Source organism: Cervus elaphus, chromosome 14, assembly GCF_910594005.1.
Source record: "Cervus elaphus chromosome 14, mCerEla1.1, whole genome shotgun sequence".
Classification (NCBI taxonomy): domain Eukaryota; kingdom Metazoa; phylum Chordata; class Mammalia; order Artiodactyla; family Cervidae; genus Cervus; species Cervus elaphus.
Window position 1 is genome coordinate 39190999 of NC_057828.1, and position 26138 is coordinate 39217136.

At 36.7% G+C, this 26138-nt stretch overlaps 1 protein-coding gene and 1 non-coding gene across 3 annotated transcripts in view; both read right to left on the bottom strand.

Annotated features, from left to right (window-relative positions):
• KIFAP3 (kinesin associated protein 3) overlaps nucleotides 1-19714 on the bottom strand; it is a 143216-nt gene extending 123502 nt beyond the window's left edge. The window contains exons 1-2 of one of the 2 annotated variants that reach the window (XM_043923230.1): nucleotides 19454-19714; nucleotides 835-966 (exon numbers count right to left, since the gene is read on the bottom strand). In XM_043923230.1, coding sequence (XP_043779165.1) covers nucleotides 835-966; nucleotides 19454-19485 — 164 coding nt within the window. In that variant the 5' untranslated portion in view covers nucleotides 19486-19714. The remainder of the gene's footprint in view (nucleotides 1-834; nucleotides 967-19453) is intronic. The other variant, XM_043923231.1, reaches the window with a different exon arrangement.
• A 2618-nt stretch (nucleotides 19715-22332) lies between these two features.
• Nucleotides 22333-22440, bottom strand: LOC122708354. The gene has a single exon (XR_006345140.1). It is a non-coding gene; the product is annotated as a U6 spliceosomal RNA (small nuclear RNA).
• Nucleotides 22441-26138: the final 3698 nt, after the last annotated feature.

A 26138-nucleotide genomic window follows, 5' to 3' on the forward strand; every position in this document is an offset into this window, starting at 1 on the left:
GCAGTGCTTCTCAGTGAGCTAAATAATATCACATGCACTCCTAGTATCCTGACTATACTTAACTACATTATATTCCACACTATGTACTTAATCACTGAATATACCAAAACATACTAGCTTTTTAATTAATTCCCAAGTCCAATATTTTTCTTCAGGGAAGAAAGCTGGGAAACAATATTAGGTGATCTCAGACCCTCTCTATTTCCACAAAACTATGGCAGGAGTGCAAGATCATTGCCAGCAGAACTGAAGACAAATCAAAAAGGCCAGTTCCCAAGGGACTCCTGAAAGTACTACAAAAGCAGAAAGGAAAGTGTGAAGAATACTGGGAGATCTAAGGTCAATTCACTGAGTCAGAAAACGCTTGTCCTACTATTAACATCTTTCAGAGGGCTGGATTTTTAAGGGATGAATTCAAGGTACATGTCCCATTTCTGAATTCTAGAATTCATATAACTTTCTGTAATTTCAGGGAAGAAAGAACAATATGGTATCAGCTAAAATATAAACTTGCTAAATTAGGCTAAAATGTCTAATATAAACATATCTCTTATAATTGATTTCACAAGTCATATTCTATTATATGCATTTACTAAATGGGATTAATAAGAACAGGCATTTTTCATTAGGTTCCAATTAAGTTCATAAACATGATTTTCTCTGAAATATACTCTGTATTTATAGCTTAATATAGTCTCTGCTTCACTAAGATAATGTAGGTTGAGAAGAATGCCATAGTCATTCATTATCTACGCAAATTTAAATATACCAGATTTCTACAAACTACGTATAAGGTTTACTACTTTCAAATATGCACAAGTGAAGAAAACTTACATTTTTTGGCATTCCTTTCGTTCTCCCAACATGGGATCTCCCATTTCTCCAAGAATGGTAGCTTCCACTTCATATTGAACAATAAGTGCTTTTTCTGATGGATGTACATCAATATTTCCTCCTTTAACTTTCCTATAAAAGAAAAACAGGCATAGCTACATTAAAAGCTCACAAAACATAGAAGGTGTTTATCTAGTTCCTAGTTCCAAAAGCACGTGTGTTAGATTAACACATGCATTTAAATCAGATTTACTCTTGACTTGGGCCAAGAAATAACTCTTTTTCTCCAATTTTATAAACTCTATGTTATACATATAATTCTTGGTCTTGCAGAAAGTACCTTTATGAAGAGCTCTGAAAAAAACTACATTTACCCAAAGAATCATGCATAATAGCCAGTGAATAAAAAACAAAATTAAGATGGTTTTGGAGAGAATAACCTCAAATGAAAGTCAGCAATTTAAAACCAAAGGCAGCTGCCCCAAAATTTATATTAAAAAAAAAAAAAAACCTACTCAATAGTTAACCCATTAACTGTATCACAGAATGACATGAAGAAATTATCCAAATTGCAAAATAATACTGTTATCAATTAACATAATTATATAAATGAATTAGTACCTAAATCATGCACAAATTGTGTAACAAAAGAGAATTTACAGGTTATATTCTATAGTCACGTGCCCAGAATTATAGTGACATTAGCAAGCTATAATCCCTGTGCTGTACATTACATCCTTGCCACTTACTGTAAGTTGTTTGAACCTACTAATTCCCTTCATCTATTTTGGCTCTCCTCTTACACTTCTCCCCTCTGGTGACCACTAGTTTATCTGTATTCTCAGTGTCTGTTTTTATGTTGTTATACTTGTTCATTTGTTTTATTTTATATTCTACCTATAAGTGAAAACATACAGTATTTGTCTTTCTCTGCCTTATTTCACTAATCATAATATCTTCCAAGTCCATATGTGTTCTCACAATGATGAATTAATCACTATTTGTTACTGGTCACTTCAGCAGCTGATAAAACAAGTTTTATTAAAAGAGACTGAAGAGACTGCAATGGAAGCAAGTAAAATTTCTCACTGTAATCAGAGCTGGTTATCTGCACGGTGGGATCTTTTAGTCTAATGGGAAGGAAGAGAACTGTGACAACATCTTAAATTCCAATAATCAGAAACTCAAAGCTTTTTCTTGAGTAGGATTAATTGGCTTATTATGCATATTTCAATGTAATTTTAAAATAATTTTTCACTTCAGTTCAGCAACCCCAGTACTGAATTTATATAGGAGGGGGTAACTGTATCCAATTGAAGAGAACGATAAGGAGAAAACATAACTGCAGATCCTAAGAGCGACCTCACACTAACACTTTCAAAGTGGGTCTTCCACATATTAACAACTGACAGAATTTCAGAATTCTTTATTACAACAAGGCTACAGAGGTAAGCCTTACCCTCTTAAGAGGAACTTCAGAGCCTCTTGATAAAAGTGAAAGAAGAGAGTAAAAAAGCTGGCTTAAAACTCAACTTTCAAAAAACTAAGATCATGGCATTCAGTCCCATCACTTCATGGCAAATAGATGGGTAAACAATGGACACAGTGACAGACTTTATTTTCTTGGGCTCCAAAATCAATGCAGATGGTGACTGCAGCCATAAAATTAAGACGCTTGCTCCGTGGAAGAAAAGCCATGACAAACCTAGACAGTGTATTAAAAAGCAGAGACATCACTTTGGTTCTGTATTCTATATTAGAACAACAATTAAGAGTCAAGTGTAGAGACAGAGTAGGAAATCAAACATACAGAAGCTAAAGTCTAGGTTATGTCAGCAACTAAACTAACTGAAAGAAAGATATCCAGAAGAAAGCTTATAAAAAATAAAAGCAGAAACTAGGGATGCCAGTAAAAAACAGAGAATTAGAAAAGTATGGATGTGTGTATATATACACACATGTATACACACACAAACAGAGATATATACATACATGTTAAAGGGAATGGTACTGCTTCTAAAAGGTAAGATAAATGCATGTAAATTCAAGTTAGCAGTCAAAAGCTAGAGAAACCACACGAATTCAAGACAGTAAGAAAGTACAGCTAAAAAACAAATGTTAATATAGCACTAAAGAAACTGTTTTCACTATAAAGAGAAACAGTTATTCCCTTCCTGATGAGATGGACAGCAACCCCAGTACTGAACTTAAACAGGAGGGGGTAACTGTATTCAACTGAAGAGAATCATAAGGATAAAACATAATTGTAGATCCTAAGAGCAACCTCATACTACACTTTCAAAGTGGGTCTTCTACATATTAACAACTGACACAAAAGCATAATGGTTTTCCTTTGGTTTGATATTTTGCCTTTCCCAAGGAAATCAAATAGTTGAAAGAATTTCACTAATCCTTTTCAGTTTTGGGGGTTTCTTTTGCACATGGATTTTAAAGAAACTAATTAATTTTATTTATTTCTTTACCACTAGTACAATTTGTTTATTGTAGAGAAAAACAAAACACAGAAATTAGCAAACAGAAAAAATAAACCAAAAAAACCAGGAGAAACCAATCGTTATGATTTTAGCACATATACATCCAGACATTTTCCTATCTAAATGTAAATAACATATAACCAGAGAATGTTAGCTCTAGAATTTCGTTAAAGAAAAGGCTTAAGGTAGCAATTTGGTAGGGCTGAAACTATATTTTAATAGCAACTGACATAAGATTGATACAAGTACTAATTGTTTCTATCAATGTGAGGGCTGATGGAGATTATGGGTATGATAAACTTCTTCCCTGTTCCCCTTTGCACTACTGCTAAATATATAAAATACACATATTACAAGCTAAGTTCATGTTATAAACACTGTGTGCATTAAAAATACATTAACAATTTACCATAGGACTTCCCCAGTGGCGAAGTGGCTAAGAATCTGCCTCCCAATGCAGGGAACACGGGTTAGACTCCTGATCTGACAGATTCCACATGCTGTGGAGTAACTAAGCCTGTGTGCCACAACTACTGAAACTGCACACTCTAGAGCCCATGAACCCCAACTACTGAAGCCCATGTGCCCTAGAGCCAGCAACCCGCAATTACTAAGTCCACATGCTTCAACTAATGAAGTCCAAGTGCCTAGAACCTGTACACCACCACCAAAAGAAGCCACTGCACTGAGAAGCCTGTATATTATAACTAGAGAATATAGTTATAATTCTCGCTCGCCTCAACTAGAGAAAGCCCGCGTGTAGCAATAAAGACCCAGTGCAGCCATAAGTAAATAAAAAAAAAAACCTTGTCTTTAATACTTCATATACTCAAATTCCAGATACTCCCATTTGTTGAACACCTTGATTCTTTATTTCTAACTTACACTGCACAAAATTTACAGGATTCCCTCACAAAACAGTCAAAACCACTGCAGTACACTTGGCTGATCTACAAAGTAGTTTTTCTAAAGGTTCAAAATATTTTATAATTCAGTCACTCTGTATTTATGTATGATATAAACATTTTTCAATTGATAACCATAGTTTCAAATTCTATTTTGGTTAGTAAAATATTCCAGCTTGTTTGGGCAAAATCAAGAATTATGTCTGTAAGTAATTTGCTTTTACCATAGCAATGCACCTCATCAAAATATATACTTGTATTATCACCATAAAATGAATAATTTTATCTTAAATGCAAACTTCCTAACTGAATTTTACATGTCATTCATACTGATGACAGATATTTAACAATCAAGAGAATGAACTTCCAAATACCTGGAACTCATCAATCAGTGAGAAATAATTTAGCCCATTATTGGAATTACCTGATTTACTATTTGTAACACCTAAAGAAGCTCTATACAGTCAGCAAAAAAAAAAAAAAAAAGACCAGGAGCTGACTATGGCTCAGATCATGAGCTCCTTGTTGCCAAACTCAGACTTAAATTGAAGAAAGTAGGGAAAACCACTAGACCATTCATTTAGGTATGACCTAAATCAAATCCCTTACAAATATACAGTGGAAGTGACAAATAGATTCAAGGGATTAGATCTGACAGAGTGCCTGAAGAACTATGAATGGAAGTTCGTGATATTGTACAGGAGGCAGGATCAAGACCATCCCCAAGAAAAACAAATGCAAAAAGGCAAAATGATTGAGGAGGCCTTACAAATAGCTGAGAAAAGAAGAGAAAGAAACTAAAGGCAAAGGAGAAAAGCAAAGACACATCCATCTGAATGCAGAGTTCCAAAGAAAAGCAAGGAGTGAAAAGAAAACCTTCCTCAGTGATCAACGCAAAGAAATAGAGGAAAATAATACAATGGGAAAGACCAGAGATCTCTTCAAGAAAATTAGAGATGCCAAGGGAACATGTCATGCAAAGATGGGCTCAATAAAGTACAGAAACAGTATGGATCTAACAGAAACAGAAGATATTAAGAAGAGGTGGCAAGAATACACAGAAGAACTATACAAAAATGATCTTCATGACCCAGATAATCATGATGGTGTGATCACTCACCTAGAGCCAGACATCCTGGAATGGGACGTCAAGTGAGCCTTAGGAAGCGTCACTATGAACAAAGCTAATGGAGGTGATGGAATTCCAGTTGAGTGTTTCAAATCCTAAAAGATGATGCTGTTAAAGTGCTGTACTCACTATGCCAGCAAATTTGGAAAACTCAGCAGTGGCCACAGGACTGGAAAAGGTCAGTTTTCATTACAATCCCAAAGAAAGGCAAGGCCAAAGAATGTTCAACCTACCACACAATTGTACTCATCTCACAAGCTAAAAATGCTCAAAATTCTCCAAGCCAGGCTTCAGAGTACATGAATCATGAATTTCCAGATGTTCAAACTGGATTTAGAAAAGGCAGAGGAACCAGAGATCAAATTTCCACATCTGTTAGCTCATCAAAAAAGCAACAGAGTTCCAGAAAAACATTTACTTCTGCTTTATTGACTACACCAAAGCCTCTGACTGTGTGGATTACAACAAAATATAGAAAATTCTTCAAGAAATGGGAATACCAGACATCTTACCTGCCACCTGAGAAATCCGTATACAGGTCAAGAAGCAACAGTTAGAACTGGACATGAAATAACAACTGGTTCCAAATAGGGAAAGGAGTATGTCAAGGCTGTATATTGTCACCCTGATTATTTAACTTATATGCAGAGTACATCATGCAAAATGCTGGGCTGGATGAAGCACAAGGTGGAATCAAGATAGCCAGGAGAAATACCAATAACTTCAGATACGCAGATGACACCACCCTTCTGGCAGAAAGCGAAGAACTAAAGAGCCTCTTGATGAAAGTGAAAAAGGAGAGTGAAAAAAGTTGGCTTAAAGCTCAACATTCAAAAAACTAAGATCATGGCATCTAGTCCCATCACTTCATGGTAAATAGATGGGGAAATGATGCAAACAGTGAGAGAATTTCCTTTTTTGGGCTCTGAAATCACTGCAGGTGGTGACTGCAGCCATGAAATTATAAGATGCTTGCTCCTTGGAAGAAAAGTTATTCCCAACCTAGATAGCATATTAAAAAGCAGACATATTACTTTGCCAACAAAGGTTCATCTAGTCAAGGCTATGGTTTTTCCAGTAGTCATGTATGGATGTGAGGGTTGGACTGTGAAGAAAGCTGAGCGTCAAAGAATTGATGCTTTTGAACCATGGTGTTGAAGAAAACTCTTGAGATTCCCTTGGACAGCAAGGAGATCCAACCAACCCATCCTAAACGAAATCAGTCCTCAATATTCATTGGAAGGACTGATGCCGAAGCTGAAACTCCAACACTTTGGCCACCTGATGCGAAGAGCTGACTCATTTGAAAAGACCCTGATGCTGGGAAGGATTGAGGGCGGGAGGAGAAGGGGACAACAGAGGATGAGATGGTGGGATGGCAATACCGACTTGATGGACATGAGTTTGAGCAAGCTCCGGGAGTTGGTGATGAACAGGGAAGCCTGGTGTGCTTCAGTCCATGAGGTTGCAAAGGGTCAGATATGACTGAGTGACTGAACTGAACTGATGACACTGATATTAAACTGATAACTTTTAACTGTTTTGCAAATTTCTTCTATTAATGGAGGATTTTCACGTTTTTTGTTTTTGTTTTTTTTACATGTACAAGAGAACTAAAACCAATAAACTGACTTAGAAAACGTTGTGCTTTTTAAATCTCAATATGAAGTCAGGCTTCACAGACTGATATAAGAGACATCTTTCTTCACATATGATAACTGTCACCTTCAGGCAGCGTATTCTTAATTACTGACTTCTAAAGTACATCCTGATGTTTCTAGATTTCATATGGATGATGATATCATTATGATCCCTAAAATAGGAAACAAACACTGACTAACATTGTAATCCATATTCATCATTAATTTTCTAAAGAAACAAAAGTTTAGCCCTTAATTTTTCAACAAACAGGTATTTATTTTTGAAAAATTATTCCTGTCAAAAGGATTTATTGCATGTTTGTGTTTAAGACCATGATGCAGGGGGACTTTCAGGATGATTCAGTGGTTAATATTCCATGCTCCAAATTCAGGGGGCCCAGGTTTGATCCCTGGTGAGGGAACTAGGGACTTTCCTGGTGGCTCAGCAGTAAAGCATCCACCTGCAATGCAGGAGACATGGGTTCAATCCCTAGGTAGGGAAGATACCCTGGAGAAGGGAATGACAACCCACTCCAGCATTCTTGCCTGGGAAATCTCATGGACAGAGGAGCCTGGCGGGCTACAGACCATGGGTCCCAAGAGTCAGACACGACTTAGCGACTAAACGACCCCCTCAGGGAACTAGATTCCACATGTTGCAAACAGGAGCCTGCATGCTGTGACTTAAAAAAAAAGTCCCTATGCCACAACTAAGACCCAGCACAGCCAAATTTAAAAAAGAAAGAAAAAGATCATGTTTATTTTTTTAAACAAATAAAGTGTGATGTAGCAGGCTCCTGAACTCTCCTCCTCCCACAGAGTCTATATCATCTATGAAACAATTTCCTCTGAAAAAACACCCCTAAACTAGTTGAGCAATGTCTACACAGTGAGCAAACAAGAAAACCCACACTGAAGCAAATAAGAAAGACTGAGAGACAGCCTTGCCATAAACCCACCTCTGGTATGGAGACCCACAATTGGGCAAAAACTCACAAACCTGAGCTTTTTACCTGAGGAGTGAAGGATTTGAACTCTGCATCTGGCACCCCAACTTTTAAGGCCTATACCTGAGATATCAGCTCCCAAGATATCTAGCTTCCATGAGACCCAAAAGGCCATAGCAAAGTACTGAAACAGTTCTTAAAAGGCTTGTGCATGCAGGCCCACTCACCCTAGAGCCCAGTGCACAAGTACCTGACTGAAAAGTGCCCATACTTTCTGTTAAAAGGGATTATTTGCTCATCTTAAAGGATTAGCCTGAGGGGCTGGCATCTAATTTAACGCATGAGTCTACTGAAATAATCACGATGGAGGCCAGTATGTATGATCTTTATGCTCTCCAGATCACCAGTATCTACCTTACCCCCCAAAAAAAGGAGCCTGTACCCCTGTCTGGTGCTCCAATTATTCAGACTGCTGCCCAGGGACACCTCTAGATCACCTGACTCTGATGCCCAAAGGGCTTACATTCCCAGGTATACAGGGGCATAACAGATAAAGAATTCTTTACTGGTTACCACTCGCAAGGCACAGCAGAAAGGCAACGGACTGAGGAAACCAATGTTTCCACGAAAGAGACTTCTTAGCTTATCTCCACAGTCATGAATTTAGGGGGCAAGGGTTCTAATTAAACCCACACCTAAGGCTGACTGTCATCCTCTCTAGAGACCTGGGAGGGCAGATGCTATCTTTGAGCCTTCACTCTGTCCCACTAGAGTGCTAGTATCTCTTGAAGGGAGGTTTGTACACATATTTGGAGTGTTTTTGTGGCTGCCACCCAAGTGATCATAATGTTCATGAGTTCAAAGGGACATTAGTGAAAGTAATTAAAAAAAAAAAAAAACACGTTATTAACTGGCTATTATTCCAGGACTCAGCTCAGAGAGAGCACTCAAAATAAAGTAGGCTACTTGTATAATCACAAAGGTTTGGAAGACAACCAAGAGTTAGGCATGGCTGAATGAAAAAGTTCATCTCCTAAACAAGGCTACTCCTTCCAGAATGGGAGAGGCGGATTTTATTTAATGCATAGAAACCAAAACAGAGTCAAGGAAAATGAAGAAATAGAGGAATGTGTTCCAAGAAAGAATAAGATAAAACCTCAGAAAGAGACTGTAATGAAACAGAAATAAGTGATTTATATGGTAGTAAAAAGTAATCACAAAAATGCTTGCCAAGCTCAGAGGAAGAATGGATGAACAAAGTGTGAATTTCAACAGAGACAGAAAATATTAAAGTACCAAATGGAAGTTACAGAGTTGAAGAATACAATAATAGAACTTAAATATACAACAGAGGCATGCAACAGTAGACTTGAAGAAACAGGAAAATATCAGTGAACTCAAAGATAGGGCAATGCAATGCACCCAGAGAAGCAAAAAGAATGAAAAAAAGAGTGAAGATAGCTTAAGGGATTCATAAGCTTACATCAAGCAGAGCAATATTTCCAATATATGGGTCCCAGAAAGAGAATAGAAGGGGATGAACACTTATTTGAAGAAATAATGGCTGAAAGCTCCACTAATCTGAAGAAAACAGACAATCAGATTCAGGAAGCCCAGAGAGTTTCAAATAAGATGAATCCAAATGAAGCCACAACAAGGCATATTATAAATGTCAAAAGTCAAAGACAAGGAGAGAATCTTAAATTCAATAAAACAACTTGTGGTATACAAGGGAACCCCCGTAAGACTATCAGCAGATATTTAACAGAAATTCTGTAGGTCAGAAGTAGCAGAATATAATCAAAATGGTGAAAGGAAAAAACCATCAGCCAGTTTTTACTCTACACAGCCAGCTATCTTTCACACACACACATCTAGAAACGTAATACTGAATGTAAAACTTCAGCAACATAATACTGAACAATCAATGTGTCAAAGAAAAAATCAATACCTTTAGACAAATAAAAGTGGAAATAAAACATAAAACAAAACTTGATGCTGCAAAAGCAGTTCTAGGAGGTTAAGTTCATAGAGATAAATGACTACATCAAGAATCAAAAAACAAACAAACAAATAAACAAAATAGCTTTTCTGGTGGTCTAGTGGTTAAGAATCCACTTGCCAATGCAGAGGACATGGGTTCCATCTCTGATCTGGGAAGATCCCACAGGCTATGGAGCAACTAAGCCTATGCGTCACAACTACTAAACCAACACTCTACAGCTTGTGATTCACAACTACTGAGCCCATGTGCTGCAACTACTGAAGCCTGCACACTTAGAGCCCAGGCACTGCAACAAGAGAAGCCATGGTTTACACCGCAATGAAGAGTAGAGTAGTCCCACTCACCACAGCTAGAGAAAACCTGCATGTAGCAATGAAGACCCAGCACATCCAAGAATAAATTAATCTTAAAAAAAAAAAAAAACTCAAATAAATAACCTAACTTTACACCTTAAGTTACTGGAGAAAAATATAACAAACAAAACCCAGAGTTAGTAAAAGAAAGGAAATGACAAAGATCAAAGGGAAAATAAATGAAACAGACACTCTAAGGACAAGAGAAAAGATCAATGAAACTCAGAGCTGGTTCTTTGGAAAAGTAAACAAAATGGACAAACCTTTAGCTAGGCTAACCAGGAAAGACAGAGGTGTACAAATACCTTGGAGATCTTAAGGGTTCATTGTTAGATCACTGCAATAAAGCAAGTATCATTATAAAGCATTAAGTATCATTAAAAAACAAGTCATGAAAATTTGTTTCCCAGTGCACATAAATGCTATGTTTACACTATGCTGTGATATAAGTGTGCAATAACACTTTGTTTAAAAATCAATGTACCCATCTTAATTTTAAAATATTTATTCCTAAAAAATGCTAACCATCTGTATCTTCAGCAAGATATAATCTTTTGCAGTAGTAATATCAATGACAACTGATTGCAGATCACCATAACATATATAATAATGATGGAAAAATCTGAAATATTGGGAGAAGTAGCAAATGTGGCACAGCAACATGAAGTGAACAAATGATATTGGAACAATGGTACTGACAGACTTGCTTGGCTCAGGGTTGCCACAACATTAATTTATAAAAATGCAATTATCTGCAAAGTGTAATAGAGCAAAGTGCAATCAAATGAGGTAGGTCCATAGATAAAACCAGAAATAAAAGAGACATTATAATTAATATCATAGAAATATAAAAGATCTCAAGAACTATTAACAATTATATTCCAACATATTAGACAACATAGAAGAAATAGATAAATTCCTAGAAACATACACCACTCCCCCCAAGACTAAATCATGAAGAAATAGAAAGTCAGAATAGACTGATTACTAATAAGATTAAATCAGTAGCAAAAAACCTCCCAACAAGCAAAAGACCAGGATCAGATGGCTTCATGGGTGAATTTTACCAATATTTAAAGTATCAACACCAATCTTTTTCAAACTCTTCTCAAAAACTGAAGAGGAAAGAACATTCCCAAACTCATTTCATGAGGCCAGCATTACCATGATACCAAAACCAGACAAAGACGCCTTAAGGGAGAAAAATAACCTGATGAACATAGATGCAAAAATCCTCAAGAAAATACCAACAAACCAAATTCAACAATACATTAAAACAATTAGCAAATGGAATTTATCCCAGGGATGTGAGGATGGCTCAACAAAACACAAATCAATCAATGTAATACACCCAAACAAAATTAAGAATGAACATCATAAACATCTCAATAAATACAGAAAAAGCATTTGACAAAATTCAGTAAACATTTATGATAAAAACTGTCAATAAAGTGGTTATAGAAGGACAAATCTCAACACAATATAGGTCATATATGACAAGCCCATGGCTAACATTATATTGAGTGAAAAATTGAAAGACTTTCCTGAAAGATCAAGAAGAAGTGAAGGATGCCAATTCTTGCTACTTCTATTCAAATAGTGTTGGAAGTGCTAGCCAAAATGATTGAACAAGAAAAAGAGGTAAAAAGCATCCAAATTAGAAAGGAAAAAGTAATGCCATCACTATTTGCACATGACAAGATACTACATAGAAAACCCTAGACGCCACAAAAAAAACTGTTAAAAACTAGTAAAATTCAGTAAAGTTGCAAGATATAAAATCAACATATATAAGTTAGTTCCCTTTCCTTACATTAATATGAACTACCAGAAAGAGATATGAAGAAAACACTCTCATTTACAAATGCATCAAAAAGAAAAAAATACCTAAGAAATAAATTTAACCAAGAAGATGAAAACTGTAAGACAATAATGAAAAAAACTGAAAAAGACACAAATAAAGGGAAATATAGTCTATGCTTATGAATTAGAAGAATTAAAATTGTTAAAATGTTCATATTACCCAAAGCAATCTAAAAATTAAAATGCAATCCTTATCAAAATCTCAATGCAGAAACTATAAAAGTCTTAGAGGAAAACATAGGCAAGACACTCTTTGACATAAGTCACAGCAATATCCTCTTTGACCCACCTCCTAAAGTAATGGAAATTAAAACAAAAAGAAACAAGTGGGACTTAATTAAACTTAAAAGCTTTTGCACAGCAAAGGAAAACATAAACACAATGAAAAGACAATCCTCAGAAAGGGAGAAAACAATTGCCAATGAAACAAGTGACAAAGGATTAATCTCCAAAATATACAAGCAGTTTATGCAGCTCAATACCAGAAAAACCACCCACCTAATAAAAAATTTGGAGGAAGACAAAAACAGACATTTCTCCAAAGAAGACATACAGATGGCCAACAAACACAAGAAAAGAGGCTCAACATGGCTCATTATTAGAAAAATGCAGATCAAAACTACTATGAGGTATTACCTCAAACCTGTCAGAATGGCCATCATCAAAAAATGTACAAACAATAAATGTTGGGACAGTGTACAGAGAAAAGGGAACCCTTTTGCACTGTTGGTGGGAATGATTCAGTCACTATGGAGAATGGTATGGAGATTCCTTAAAAACCTAGGAATAAAACTACCATATGACCCAGCAATCCCACTACTGGGCATATAAAACCATAACTAAAAAGTCACATGTACCCCAATATTCATAGCAGCACTATTTACAATAGCTAGGATATGGAAGCAACCTAGATGTCCACTGGCAGGCAGATGAATGGATAAAGAAGCTGTGGTACATATATACAAAGAAATGTTACTCAGCCATAAAAAGGAACACATCTGAGTCAGTTCTAGTGAGGTAGATGAACCTAGAGCCTGTTACGCAGGTGAAGTAAGTCTGAAACAGAAAAACAAATTTCGTATATTAATGCATATATACGGAATCTAGAAAAATGCTACCGATGAACCAATCAACAGGGCAGAAATAGACACGCAGACATACAGAACAGACTCTGGACACAGTGAGGGAAGGAGAGGGTGGGACGAATTGAGAGTAGCATTGATATATACACACTAGCATGTGTAAGACAGAGCCAGTGGGAAGCTGCTATATGGACACAGGGAGCTCAGTCCGGTGCTCTGCAACAACTGAGAGGAGCGGAATGGGGTGAAGGGAGGATGGGGGGAGGTTCCGGAGGGAGGGGGCATATGTGTACTTGGGGCTGATTCATGCTGTTGGATAGCAGAAGCCAACACAATACTGTAAACCAACTGCCCTCCAGCTGAAAATAAATTTTAAAATATAAGAAAATCTCAATAGCAATTTTCACAGAAATAGAACAAAAAATCCTAAAAGTGTATAGAACCACAAAAGATCCTGAATAGCCAAGGCAATCTGAGAAAGAACCAAGTTAGCAGCAACATGTGTCCTAATTTTAATCTATTTAATCTACAGTAATCACAGCATAAGGTATCAGCATAAAAACAGACTCACAGATCAATGGAACAGAATAGAGAGCCCATAAAGAAACCCACACATATGTGGCCAATCAATTTACAACATAGGAGCCAAGCATATACACCTGGGAAAAGACCGTCCCTTCAATAAATACTGTTGAGAAAACTATATGGCCACATGCAAAAAAATGAAACTGTGAGGGAGGCCTGGCATGCTGTATAGTCCCTAGGGTCGTGAAGAGTCGGGCATGACCTGGTGACTGAACAACAACTGCTATTTTATGGGTTTCCTAGGTGGTGCTGTGCTGTGCTTAGTCGCTCAGCGGTGTTAGACTCTTTGTGACTCCACGGACTGTAGCCCGCCAGGCTCCTCTGTCCCTGGGATTCTCCAGGCAAGAATACTGGAGGGGTTGCCACGCCCTCCTCCAGGGGATCTTCTCAACCCAGAGACTGAACCCAGGTCTCCTGTATTGCAGGCGGATTCTTTAATGCCTGTAGCTTTAATATCTAAAGCCACATTCTTTAATGTCTGAAGCCCAAGAATATTGGAGTGGGTAGCCTATCACTTCTCCAGGAGATCTTCCTGACCCAGGAATTGAACCAGGGCCTCCTGCACCACAGACAGATTCTTTACCAGTGGAGTTAACTGGGAAGCCAACTCACTGCCAATGGAAGAGACGTAAGAGATGAGGATTCCATCCCTGGGTCAGGAAGATCCCCTGGAGGAGGGCATGGTAACCCACTCCAGTATTCTTGCCTGGAGAATCCCATGGACAGAGGAGCCTGACAGGCTGGACTCCACAACTGAAGCAACTCAGCACTCATGCTCTGCTATCTTACACTATGCAGAAAAATCAACTCAAAATGGATTAAAGTCTTGAATATAAGACCTGAAACCATAAAATTCCTCAGAGAAAATACAGGTAGGAAGCTCCTTGCCTTTGGTCTTGGTGATTTTTTTTTTTTTGGATGAGGCAACAAAAGCAAAAATAAACTGCTGGCACTATGTCAAACCAAAAAGCTTCTAGAGAGCAAAGAAAATGATGAACAAAATGAAAAGGCAACCTACCAAATGGAAGAAAATATTTGCAAATCATGTACCTGATAAGGGGTTAATATCCAAAATAACTCAGTTTGTCAAAAAAACAATCTGAGGAAAAAATGGACAGAGTATATGAAAGACATTTTTCCAAAGGACATATACAAATGACCAATAGTTAATTACATAAAACAGTGTTCAACATCACTAATCATCAGTAATATAAAATCAAAATCACAATATATATCATCTCACATCTGTTAGAATAGCTACTATCAAAAAGTCAAGAAATAAGTGCTAGAGAGGATGTGAAGAAAAGGAAACTGCACACAGTTGGTGGGAATTTACATTGGTTCAGCCACTATGGAAAACAGTATGGAGATTTCTCAAAAAATTGAAAATAGAACTTCCATATGATCCAGCAATTCTATTCCAGGTATTTACCTGTAAGAAATGAAAGCACTAACTCAAAGAATTATGTATCTCCATGTTCATGGCAGCAATATTTACAATAGCTAAGACATGGAAGCAACCTAAGTATCTATCAGTAGATGACTAGATAAAATATATGTATATAAGCATATGGGCTTCCTAGGTGGCTCAATAGTGAAGAATGTGCCTGCCAATGCAGGAGACAGGTTTGATTCCTGAATTGGCAAGATCCCCTGAAGAAGGAAATGGCAACTCACTCTAGTATTCTTGTTGGGAAAATCCCATGGAGCCTGGCAGTTTACAATTCATGGGGTCACAAAGAGTCAGACACTCCTGAGTGTGCAAGCATGCGCACGTGCACACACACACACAACACACATCTCTGTACACTCCCACACACATATACAGACACTCAGCAATAAAAAGAAAATTTTATCATTTGCGACAACATGAACAGATCTTGAGAGCAATATACTATGTGAAATAATTCAGAAAGACAAATACCATATTTTCAAACTAATATGTGAAATCTAAAAGTAAAACAAAACTTGCTAGTGAACTCATAAATACAGATAAGTTGGTGGTTGCCAAAGGTGGGGGTGGGGAGTGGCTGAAGGTGGTAGAAAGGTATGAACTTACAGTTATAAAACAGGTAAGACCTGGGGTTGCAATGTATAGCATGGTGTCTATGGTTAATACTACTATACTGTAACATGAAAACTGCTATGAGAATAAATCTTAAAAGTTCTTATCACAAGAAAAAACTTGTTATTGTGTAGTGATGGATGTTAACTAGACTTAGTATGGTAATCATTTGACAATATATATAAATATCAGATCATTATGTTGTACATAATGAAACTAATATAATGGTATATGTCAATTATGTTTCAATTTTTTAAAAAGCCTTCAATGCAATGACCTAATTTTATATTTTGAGGAACTAGAAAAAGAGCAAACGAAACATCAAGCTATTAGAAGGAAGAAAATAATAAAGACAGAGATAAAAGAAATAGAGAATAGAAAAACAACAGAGGAAATTTAAAAAGTCAAAAGTTGGTTCTTGGAAAAGATCAAAATTGACAAACCTTTAGTTTAACTAAGACTCAAATTACTAGAACTGGACATTAAAGTGGGACATTACTACTATTATCTCTGACCTCATAGAGGTTAAGAACTCTAAACCAACGAAGAAGATAACCTAGATGAAATGGTCAAACTACTAGAAACTCACAAACTACCAAAATTGATTCAAAAGAAATAGTAATTCTGAATTCCCCCCAAATAAGTAAAGAGATTGAATCAGTGATGAAAAATTTGCCAACAAAGAGAAGTCAAACAAAGATAAATTTCAACAGTAAATTCTACCAAATTAATACCAATCCTTCTCAAACTCCTCCAAAATTAGAAAAAAAAGGGAACACTTCCCAATTCATCCTGAGGCCAGTCTATCCTGATACCAAAGAAAGACAAAGATGCCATCAAAACAGAACATATTTTTAATATAATTTATGAATGTCCTTTATGAATATATATACAAAAATTCTTACCCTTTTGCAGCTTATAGACCAAAGAGAGAGACAAACAATAACAACAAAGTAGTTAAGAGTGGGAAAAGACAATTTATTGGGTATTATGGAAAGCTGAAGCTGAAACTCCAATACTTTGGCTACCTCATGCAAAGAGTTGACTCATTGGAAAAGACCCTGATGCTGGGAGGGATTGGGGGCAGGAGGAGAATGGGACGACAGAGGATGAGATGGCTGGATGGCATCACCGACTCAATGGACATAAGTTTGGGTAAACTCTGGGAGTTGGTGATGGACAGGGAGGCCTGGCGTGCTGCGATTCATGGGGTTGCAAAGAGCTGGACACGACTGAGCGACTGAACTGAAATCTAACTTGGAATCTAACACTGAAACATACAAGGATCTAAAAGAAGTTAATTTCTGAAAATGTTGGGGGCAAGAGGGGAACAGAGAGAGACGGAACTAAAAAGGTAGGTGCTATAAGAGCAATGGAAAGCCATTACAGAGTTTTAAGAGTCAAAAAAATTGTTTAATCCCCACTAGATTTTAACTATTTATAGTATCTATTTGTGTGCATATCTGATTGAGGATATGAACTGTGTCTATTTCATCATTTCCTCAGTGACCAGAACAATGCTAGGCATGCACTAAGTATTTAGTAAGTATGTATTAAGCATTATCAAATAAAAATACTAACTGGCAGTAGAAAAATGAAGCCCAATTTTTTATTCTCTAATATATTACATAAATGCAAATATAAAGAGACCAGAAATTTCTCAGTGATAGTTACTATTGTAGCTATCTGAAATAGCTATTGCAACCACTGAAATTATAATAATCACTCTAATTTAAACTAGAGTGAATCAATTAGATTGAAAACATACTGCCCTCTCGTTAAAAACAAAATTATTACAAAAGGAATACAGGTAATTACTATCAAAGAATCAATTATTAAAATGGAATGTTCTGTAAAATATTATAAGCCATCCAGTCTATATGATTATTTGTTTGATGCACACTTCTAAACTGAAAGCAGGCAATGCAAAGTCTTTATTTATATTGTCAAAATTAGACAAAATGGAGAAGTGTATATTTCAGTCTTTCCAGATTCTGATCTTATTTTACTGCAAACATTATATCAGAGTGGCTCATTTGATTTTATTTGTTGGACTCCCCATCATATAAAAGCAAGCAATGGGTTGACAATTACAAGTCATAGGATGACTAAGGGACCACAGGGTACAAGAATTCTAAGAAAACTATCTTCTGGCACAACTACAATTGCGTGAAAATAAGCTAATGATGTAATAGCGACTCTTTGCTCTGGAAGAATCTGGAATTTAAAAGGTGAAGGAGAATTTCTTATTTTCTTCTTTCACAAAATTTTCAATCAAGATATTTTAAACAAATGATGTAAGCAAAATTCAGTGAGGAAATAAATGCTGGCTGTATACCTGCTATGATTACTGGTAAGCCCTGGTTATGTAACAATTTCAGATATATTTCCATACAATGTGACAGACAGGCAATATATGCCTTAGGCCTGCAAAGAAGGTGAATGCAGTTGGTTGGTTGGTTGATTGATTTTACAATAGTTTCAATCACTTTTAAGAGTCTATTAAAGGTTAGATCTTTCTATGATGATTAGGGCCCTCCAAGCCAGGATAAATATATTTAGTAAAAGTATATTATGAATTGAAATGATGCCACTATCTTACATGTATGTTTTATCTTTTAAAAATATTTTTATATTTGGCTCTCATATCTCTCATTAAGTAATATTTGCCCCACTATTACATAAGGAAACTGAGTCCAAAAAAATACATGTGACTGTCTAGGGTATTTACACAATCAGTGATAAAGCCTTAGCTAAAAATGCAGAGTTCTTATTAAAATATTTTTTTCTCTTGGATCACTACTAACTCTTGGCCCAATGAAAGGTATGTTTTTGTTTTTTTTTGAGGGATGATCTTATCTTCGACCTGAGTCAAATAAATAATCGGAGATTACATTTTTCTTTAAGGAGTAATTGATACTACAAATATTTTTAAACTAAAGAAATGCCAGTTTCATGTCATGCTCCGAACAAGTTTCTTGATAATTAACGAACCTCCTACAAAAATTACACTATGCATGGTAGTGAAATGGACGAAATGGATGAAGAAAGCAGAAATAGGCTGAAAATCAGCATCTCAATCCAGCCTTCCATGAATTAAAAGCCACCACTTCTTTCCTCCATTATTTCAAAACCCCATGGCAGCGAACCCCATATTGGAGAACACAGAAGAGGCGCCAGCACCCACAAGATTTATCTAAAAGGGGGAAACAGTCGGAGAATGGGATGGGGGGAAAGAGGAAGACGCAGTTTACTCCGCCCTTCTCCCCTCTCCCATGAACAATGTGAGGTATCGAGGAAACCATCTTCAATGCTGTCAGGGCCCCGCTGAGTCAGGGAAGGCTGGAGAAAACCGCACCCCACAAGCGCCCCTTCCTCTTTTCAATTCACCTTTATCCCTCCCTTTCCGTGATTTCTCCTTTGTCTCCCATCCCTATTCTAAGCCTCTGGCTTTGCCCAGTGACACTTCACGGCCAACCCAAGAACCTCTTAAGAATATCCTCACGGTTCGAGCAAGGAGGGGAGGGACCGACCCTTGGGGAGTCGTCACCTTTTGAGGTATCTGGCGTCCTCCCCCTGCATGGCGGCGGCGACGGCGGCGTGGGGAGGATGGGGGTGTCTGAGAGAGGCCGGCCGGGCTATGTCCGGGGACGCCGGCCAAAGTACCCCACACCCAAAGGCGATGACAGTCCTGAGGCCTGCAAGGCGGGGCAGCTACGGCGCTGTGGTTACCTCGGTGAGGCCACCGGCTCCTCCCACCACTCCTGAGCCCCCAAACACTGGAGCTGCTCAGACCCGCCCACAGCCGCCCGGGTGAGCTCCGCCTCAAGGCGCATGCGCCTGCTCCAGCGGAGCCAGTATGCGCAAGCTCAGTATGCGGGGCTGGCCCTTGGGACTAATCTGACGCACCCTGGAGCTGAACGTGATAGTATTTGCGGTAGATTTCAGCCTGCTTAGTTAAAAGGTGCCTCCGTGCTCACCGCCCCCTTGAGGATGGGAATTGAAAGAGTCATCCCGCGCAGTCGAATTGGAATTTTTGGTCCTTTGCTTCTAGACAGGGAGAAGAAATCCATTAACCATTTAATTAGAGAATGCTCTTGAATAGTCCAGCCCTCGGCTAAGAACCTGTAAAGAAAGGCATGTACGTGGGGCATTGTGGAAAAGGAAGGTGGAAAGGGAAGAGCACTGATGGCGCTGATAAGTTGGAATTTGTGCCCATAGTGTAGCCCTTGTACAAAATGAATACAATTAATATCAACTTTGATCAAAGGGCAAATCTGTCTCTTCCACTTTGATATCCTAAATCTAGAATGCACTTCCCCTCCACACACACGAAAACAGCTCCTGAAATTACAACTTCAACTAACTATTCTGAACTTTGGATATTTCTGGATTCATTTTCCCTGAGACAGGGAGCTCTTGGCAATTCTGGCCATAGGGCAAGGGGACGTTTTTTTGTTGTTTGTTTTGGTTTTGTCTCTTTTTTTTTAATTGAAATAGAGTTGATATAATGTGCCAGTGTCATCATTGTAAATGAAGTCAGAAAGACAAATACCATATGATATAACTTACATGTGGAATCAAAGGAGGGATATGAAGAAGGCATTTCTACTCCTCACCTGCAATCCTGTCACTTACTCTAGTTCTGTATTTTCAGTCATCTTGGGCTGTGTCTACACCACTGTCCTACTGTCTTTTTCACATGCACTAAATTAATGCAATGCAGTACATGGAATATACAGGTATGGACACAGTCCATACCAGTAAGAGATGGTATTGCCCACCCATTCACACAGGCTACACTATTTCTATCAGTGTTTTAGCCATTCTTCCAGTCTTCAGGGAAGGTTAAAGCTAACTTTGACAGCTTTCTTTGTATCATGACCTCTTATTAAGCTATTTAAAAATCTTAATCATTTCTTCCTTCAAGATATTTCTGCAATCCAGCTTTCTTTTCCATTTTCAGTTCTACCTACTAGCCTAATTTCATACTTGGAATACTGCAGTTCTTTCCTATTTTCTGTGTGTTTTTTTTCTTTTTCTAAAAATACTCATTCTCATAACTGATATAAATTTTACAAATCATCATTTATAGGTAGATTACCTTAAAACCTCCACAATATCTAATATTGCCATATCACAGTATCTATTAAAATGTATGCTGTTGTTTAGTCACTAAGTCCTGCATGACTCTTTTGTGACCCCATGGACTATAGCCTACCAGGCTCCTCTGTCCATGGGATTTGCCAGGCAACAATACAAGTGTCAGTTGCCATTTTCTTCTCCAGGGGATCTTCCCAACCCAGGGATCAACCTGCATCTCCTGCACATTCTTGCAATGTAAGCTTCTTGAGATCAGAGATTTTGCTTTGCTTACTTCTGAATCCTTAGGACAGCACCTGGCTCATAGTTGACACCAAATAAATATCTGGAGTTGAAAAAAATGCATATCTGATCTTGAAACAATAACCACAACAAAAATCTAGAGGAGAGAGGGATGCTCAAGGGAAAGGGACGTATGTATACTTATGACTGATTCCCATTGTTGTATGGCAGAAACCAATATGACATTGTAAAGCAATTATCATCCAATTAAAAATAAATTTTAAAAAAACTAGAAGAAATGCCCTGAGGCCAGGCAGGAAGAACTGAAAACTAGATCAATAAGAAGATAAACTGAAATTGGGGCTGAACTAGAGAAACTGTCAGTCTATAGTGGGAACAGTAGGCATCTTATTCTTGAGCCTAGGCATCTTATTCTTGCAAGTAGGAAATATTAATGGGATTGTGTCCAAAAGACACTAGTCAATTTTGAGGCAATTTTCCTCAAAAGGAATAATTACATGGTTGATTTAACACATAATAAAAATCCAGGAGTCCATAATGATACTCAGTGACTCATAGAAAAACAGAAAAACAAAACCTCACTTTCATTGAAGGTAATGACTACATCAAATCCTTACTCTGAAAATTTGTAATTAAAGGAAATAATTAAGCATTTAATCCAAGTCTTTTGGAAATAAACCATAATTTACCTCTTTTTAATGAGGGAAAGCTTTTTTATTTTTAACAAAAAATGTCTGCTAGTACTGGAGCAATATCATGATAGACAGTTACTATTTTGTGAACGCCAAGAAATAATACACCTTATTGATTTATTATAAAATAATCTAAAATGTGGTGAAATTTCACCCCACAGATTACCTGATAATTCTAAATGGAAAAAATATGCTACTTTACAATGGGGATATCAGCATTTTAAACAAATAAGTAAATGAGGTATCATTAGCAGTCATAGTCCCTGATAGTATATGCAATAGGAAGCACACAAGATCACCTATTAAGTATTCTTTTTTTTCTTATGCAGATTTGCAGTTTTTTTAATTTACTTTAACTGGAGGCTAATTAATTTACAATATTGTAGTGGTTAAAAATATGGAACGCTTCACAAAATTGCGTGTCATCCTTGCACAGGAGCCATGCTAATCTCCTCTGTATTGTTTCAATTTTTAGCATATGTGCTGCCGAAGCAAGCACCTATTAAGTATTCTTGATGAAAATTAACCTGAATTTAACTAAATTGTTCTATCTATAAAGACTAATCTGTATCTATAAAAGAGCTTGCCTTGTGGGTCAGCCTGCAATGTGGGAGACCTGGGTTCGATCCCTGGGTTGGGAAGATCCCCTGGAGAAGGGAAAGGCTTACCCACTCCAGTATTCTGACCTGGAGAATTCCATGAACTGTAAAGTCCATGAAGTCGCATAGAGTCGGATGCAACTGAGCGGCTTTCACTTTCACTTTCATAAAAGACTAATAAATGAAAATCTCAATTTGATAGAGTTGGGAAGCAGAATGAGGAGCTCTTATGGCCCCTGTTGATAGCAGAGCTCGACAGAAGAAGGATTCCTCCTCTTTCCTGGCAAGGTCACCGTCAGTGAAAAGTCATGGACTCTTTGTTTACTGTAGCCCTCCCAACATAATTTTTCTCTCTATAAAAGCATTGCCTAATGGGCACTTGCAAGTGGTTCACCTCAATTTCAGACCCCAAATTACAATGGTCTACTGAGCCCAAATAAACACATCTTTGCTGAAGAAATATGTGGCAGTCTATTAGTTTCAGGTAAACAGATATCACATGCATAACTAAATAAAGAAGATGATCCCAAAGAGTGGGGAATGTACCCAACTGGATATCAAGATAAATCAGAATAATAATTACAAGGTATAGAATTGACATAGGGAGAGAACCTGAGTGAAACAGAAAACAAGACCCACGCACATAAGTAAACTTGAAATATGATGGAAGTGAATTTTCAGATGTTATGGGAAAAATGTATTTTTGGAAAAATGCATTTTCAAAAAATGTTTTTGAAACAATTATTTATGCATATATAACAGATTAACTTGGATCTCTGCATGCATGCGTGCTCAGTTGCTTCAGTTGTGTCCAACTCTTTGCAACCCCATGGACTGTAGCCCACCAGGCTCCTTAGTCCATGGGATTTTCCAGGCAAGAATACTGGAGTGGGTAGCCATGCCCTCTTTCAGGGGATCTTCCTCACCCAGGGATCAAACCCACATCTCCTGAATCTCCTGCATTGCAGGTCGATTCTTTGCCATTGAGCCACGAGGAAAACCCAAACTGGATCCCTACCTCATGCCATATTCAAAAGCTAATTCCACATTGAATAAACTCTTAAGTGTAGAAGAGAAAATTTTAAAAACATTCAGAAGAAAATATAAATTATCTTTATGACATTCAGTTAAGGATACATTTTAAAACAAGATACTGAAAGCACTAAAAATAAGATATTGATGAATTCACTCCTTTAAATTTCACAACTTCTGATTATCAACAACACCACCATAAGTAAAGTGAAAAAGATAAGTTAAAAAATGATGTGATCTATTTGCCTCACATAAAAACTAACAAAAGATTAAACTGACTATTTCAAGATCTGCTATAAATCAAAAAGGAAAACACAAACAACTCAATGAGAAAATTCACAAAGGAGAAAAAGAATTAGGAATAGGAAGTAAAACAAAACATGAAAAGATGCTTTATCTCAATAATCACCAGGAAAATGCCAATTAAGTCCATAAAAAGATACAAAGTTACATTGACAAGGGTGCAAAATTTAAGAAGTCTGACAATACCAAATGCTGGTGAAAATGTGAAATCCTGGAAATGATGTAGTAAACATTTCAGGTATGAGTGTTCATTGAGACTACCACTTAAGAATAAAATGTCTTTGTTATTTTGTAACAAATAGAGATATTTGTTTGAATAAAGATATTCTCTAAATTTGTGCATTTCTACCCATAGTTATATAACTCAGAAAATTCTAGCATATGTGCACAATGAGATTTGTTCCAGAACTATCATAGCAGTGTTGTGCATAATAGAAAAAGAAAAACTGAAAAAGAACTCCAAAATAGTTTTGCAGGAGAATGGGTAAATATGTTTGAAATATTCACACAATGCAATATTATGCATCAGATTTCTCTGAACCAGAGAATGAACTAGAACTATACAGACAACATGAATGAGTATTTAGAAACATTATAATGAATGAAAAAGTAAATTGCAGATTATGTATGGTGTTTTATAAACTGTGGTATAATTTGCATAGAATAAGATACATTCTTGGTGTGCAGTTCTATGAGTTTTGACAAGCACATGACTCATACTCAAAATACAGAGTAATTCCATCATCCCTTCAATTCCTTTGTGTTCCTTTAGAGTCATACTATTCCCCGCCAACACCAAGCTCTGTTAAATACTGATCTGCTTTCTGTTCATATAATTTCCCTTTTTCCAGACTCTCACCTAAATGTGTGTTGATATAGCCTTTCAAGTCTGGTTTCTTTCTCTTAGCATTTGGGGGCCATTCATATGGTGTTTCATTAATTTATTCTATTTTACTGTTAGGTAATATTCCACTGAATGAATGTATCACAGTTCATTCATTCACCATGTTTGGGTTGTTTCTAGTATTTGGGAACAATGAATAAAGCCATTATAAATACTTACACACAGGTTTTTGTGTCAACTAAAGTTTTCTTTTCTCCTGAAAGCACTCAAGAGTAAAATTGTTCAGTTATATGGCAAATATATGAATAACTCTATGAAACTGCAAAGCTGTTTTCCAAAGTGATTGCGCTATTTTGCATTCCCATCAACAATGTATGACTTCAGATAGCTCCATCAACATCCTCACCAGCACTTGGTATTATCACGTTTTTAATTTGTTTAATCAAGTCATTGTAACAGATATATAGGGATATCTCATTTGACTGGAGTTGTATTTCTGTGATAATTAATGGTATAAGCATATTTTCATGTGCTTATTTACCGTTTGTATTTTGGTTGAAGTCTTTGTTCAAATATCTTTTTCATTTTTTTATTTGTGTTTTCACTAGCTTGACCAAACTAATCAGAGAGACAACAACAGATATTAGATTTGAAAGATACACAGCACTAACATGGAAACAAGAAATAGAAATTGATAAAGCTCTACATTTTTTAAAGAAATAAAAAACTTAATTGCAATGTTTCACACAAAGAACACTCCAGGCACAGCTTTACTGATAAATTCTAAGAAATAAGGTCAACTTACATACTCAAGCAGAAATTAAAGAATGGAGGAATACTTACCAACTATTTAAAAGGGTCAGCATTATTATGGTTTCCTAGTCAGACAAATATATTTAGTGACCGTACATGTAACAATCTTTAACAAAATACTAGTAAGTCAAATCAGCAATATATTAAAAACTACACTACACTGTGACCAAATGGGGTTTAACTTAGAAATTCAAGGTTATTTAACATAAGAAAATCCAATAATTTACCATACTAAAAATATAAAGGTAAATAATCATATGATCACGTCAGCAGAGGCAGAAAATGAATTTGACAGAATTCATGATTTTAAAAGCTATCAGAAAACTAAGAAGAGATGACATCCTCACTCTAATAAAGAATGTCTCTGTGGGGTTATTTCTGGGCTGTCTCTTCTGTCCCATTGGTGTATGTATCAGAATGTAAGATGCCTCTGGGTATACTGTTTTTTCTCAAGATTGTTTTGGCTATTTGAGGCCCATTTGGTTCCATATAAAATATAGGATTGTCTTTTCTACTTTGTAAAATACAATGCTATTGGAATCTCATTCACATTGATAGATTTGATTGAATCTTTAAGTAAATTTGAATGGTATAGAAAATTTGACA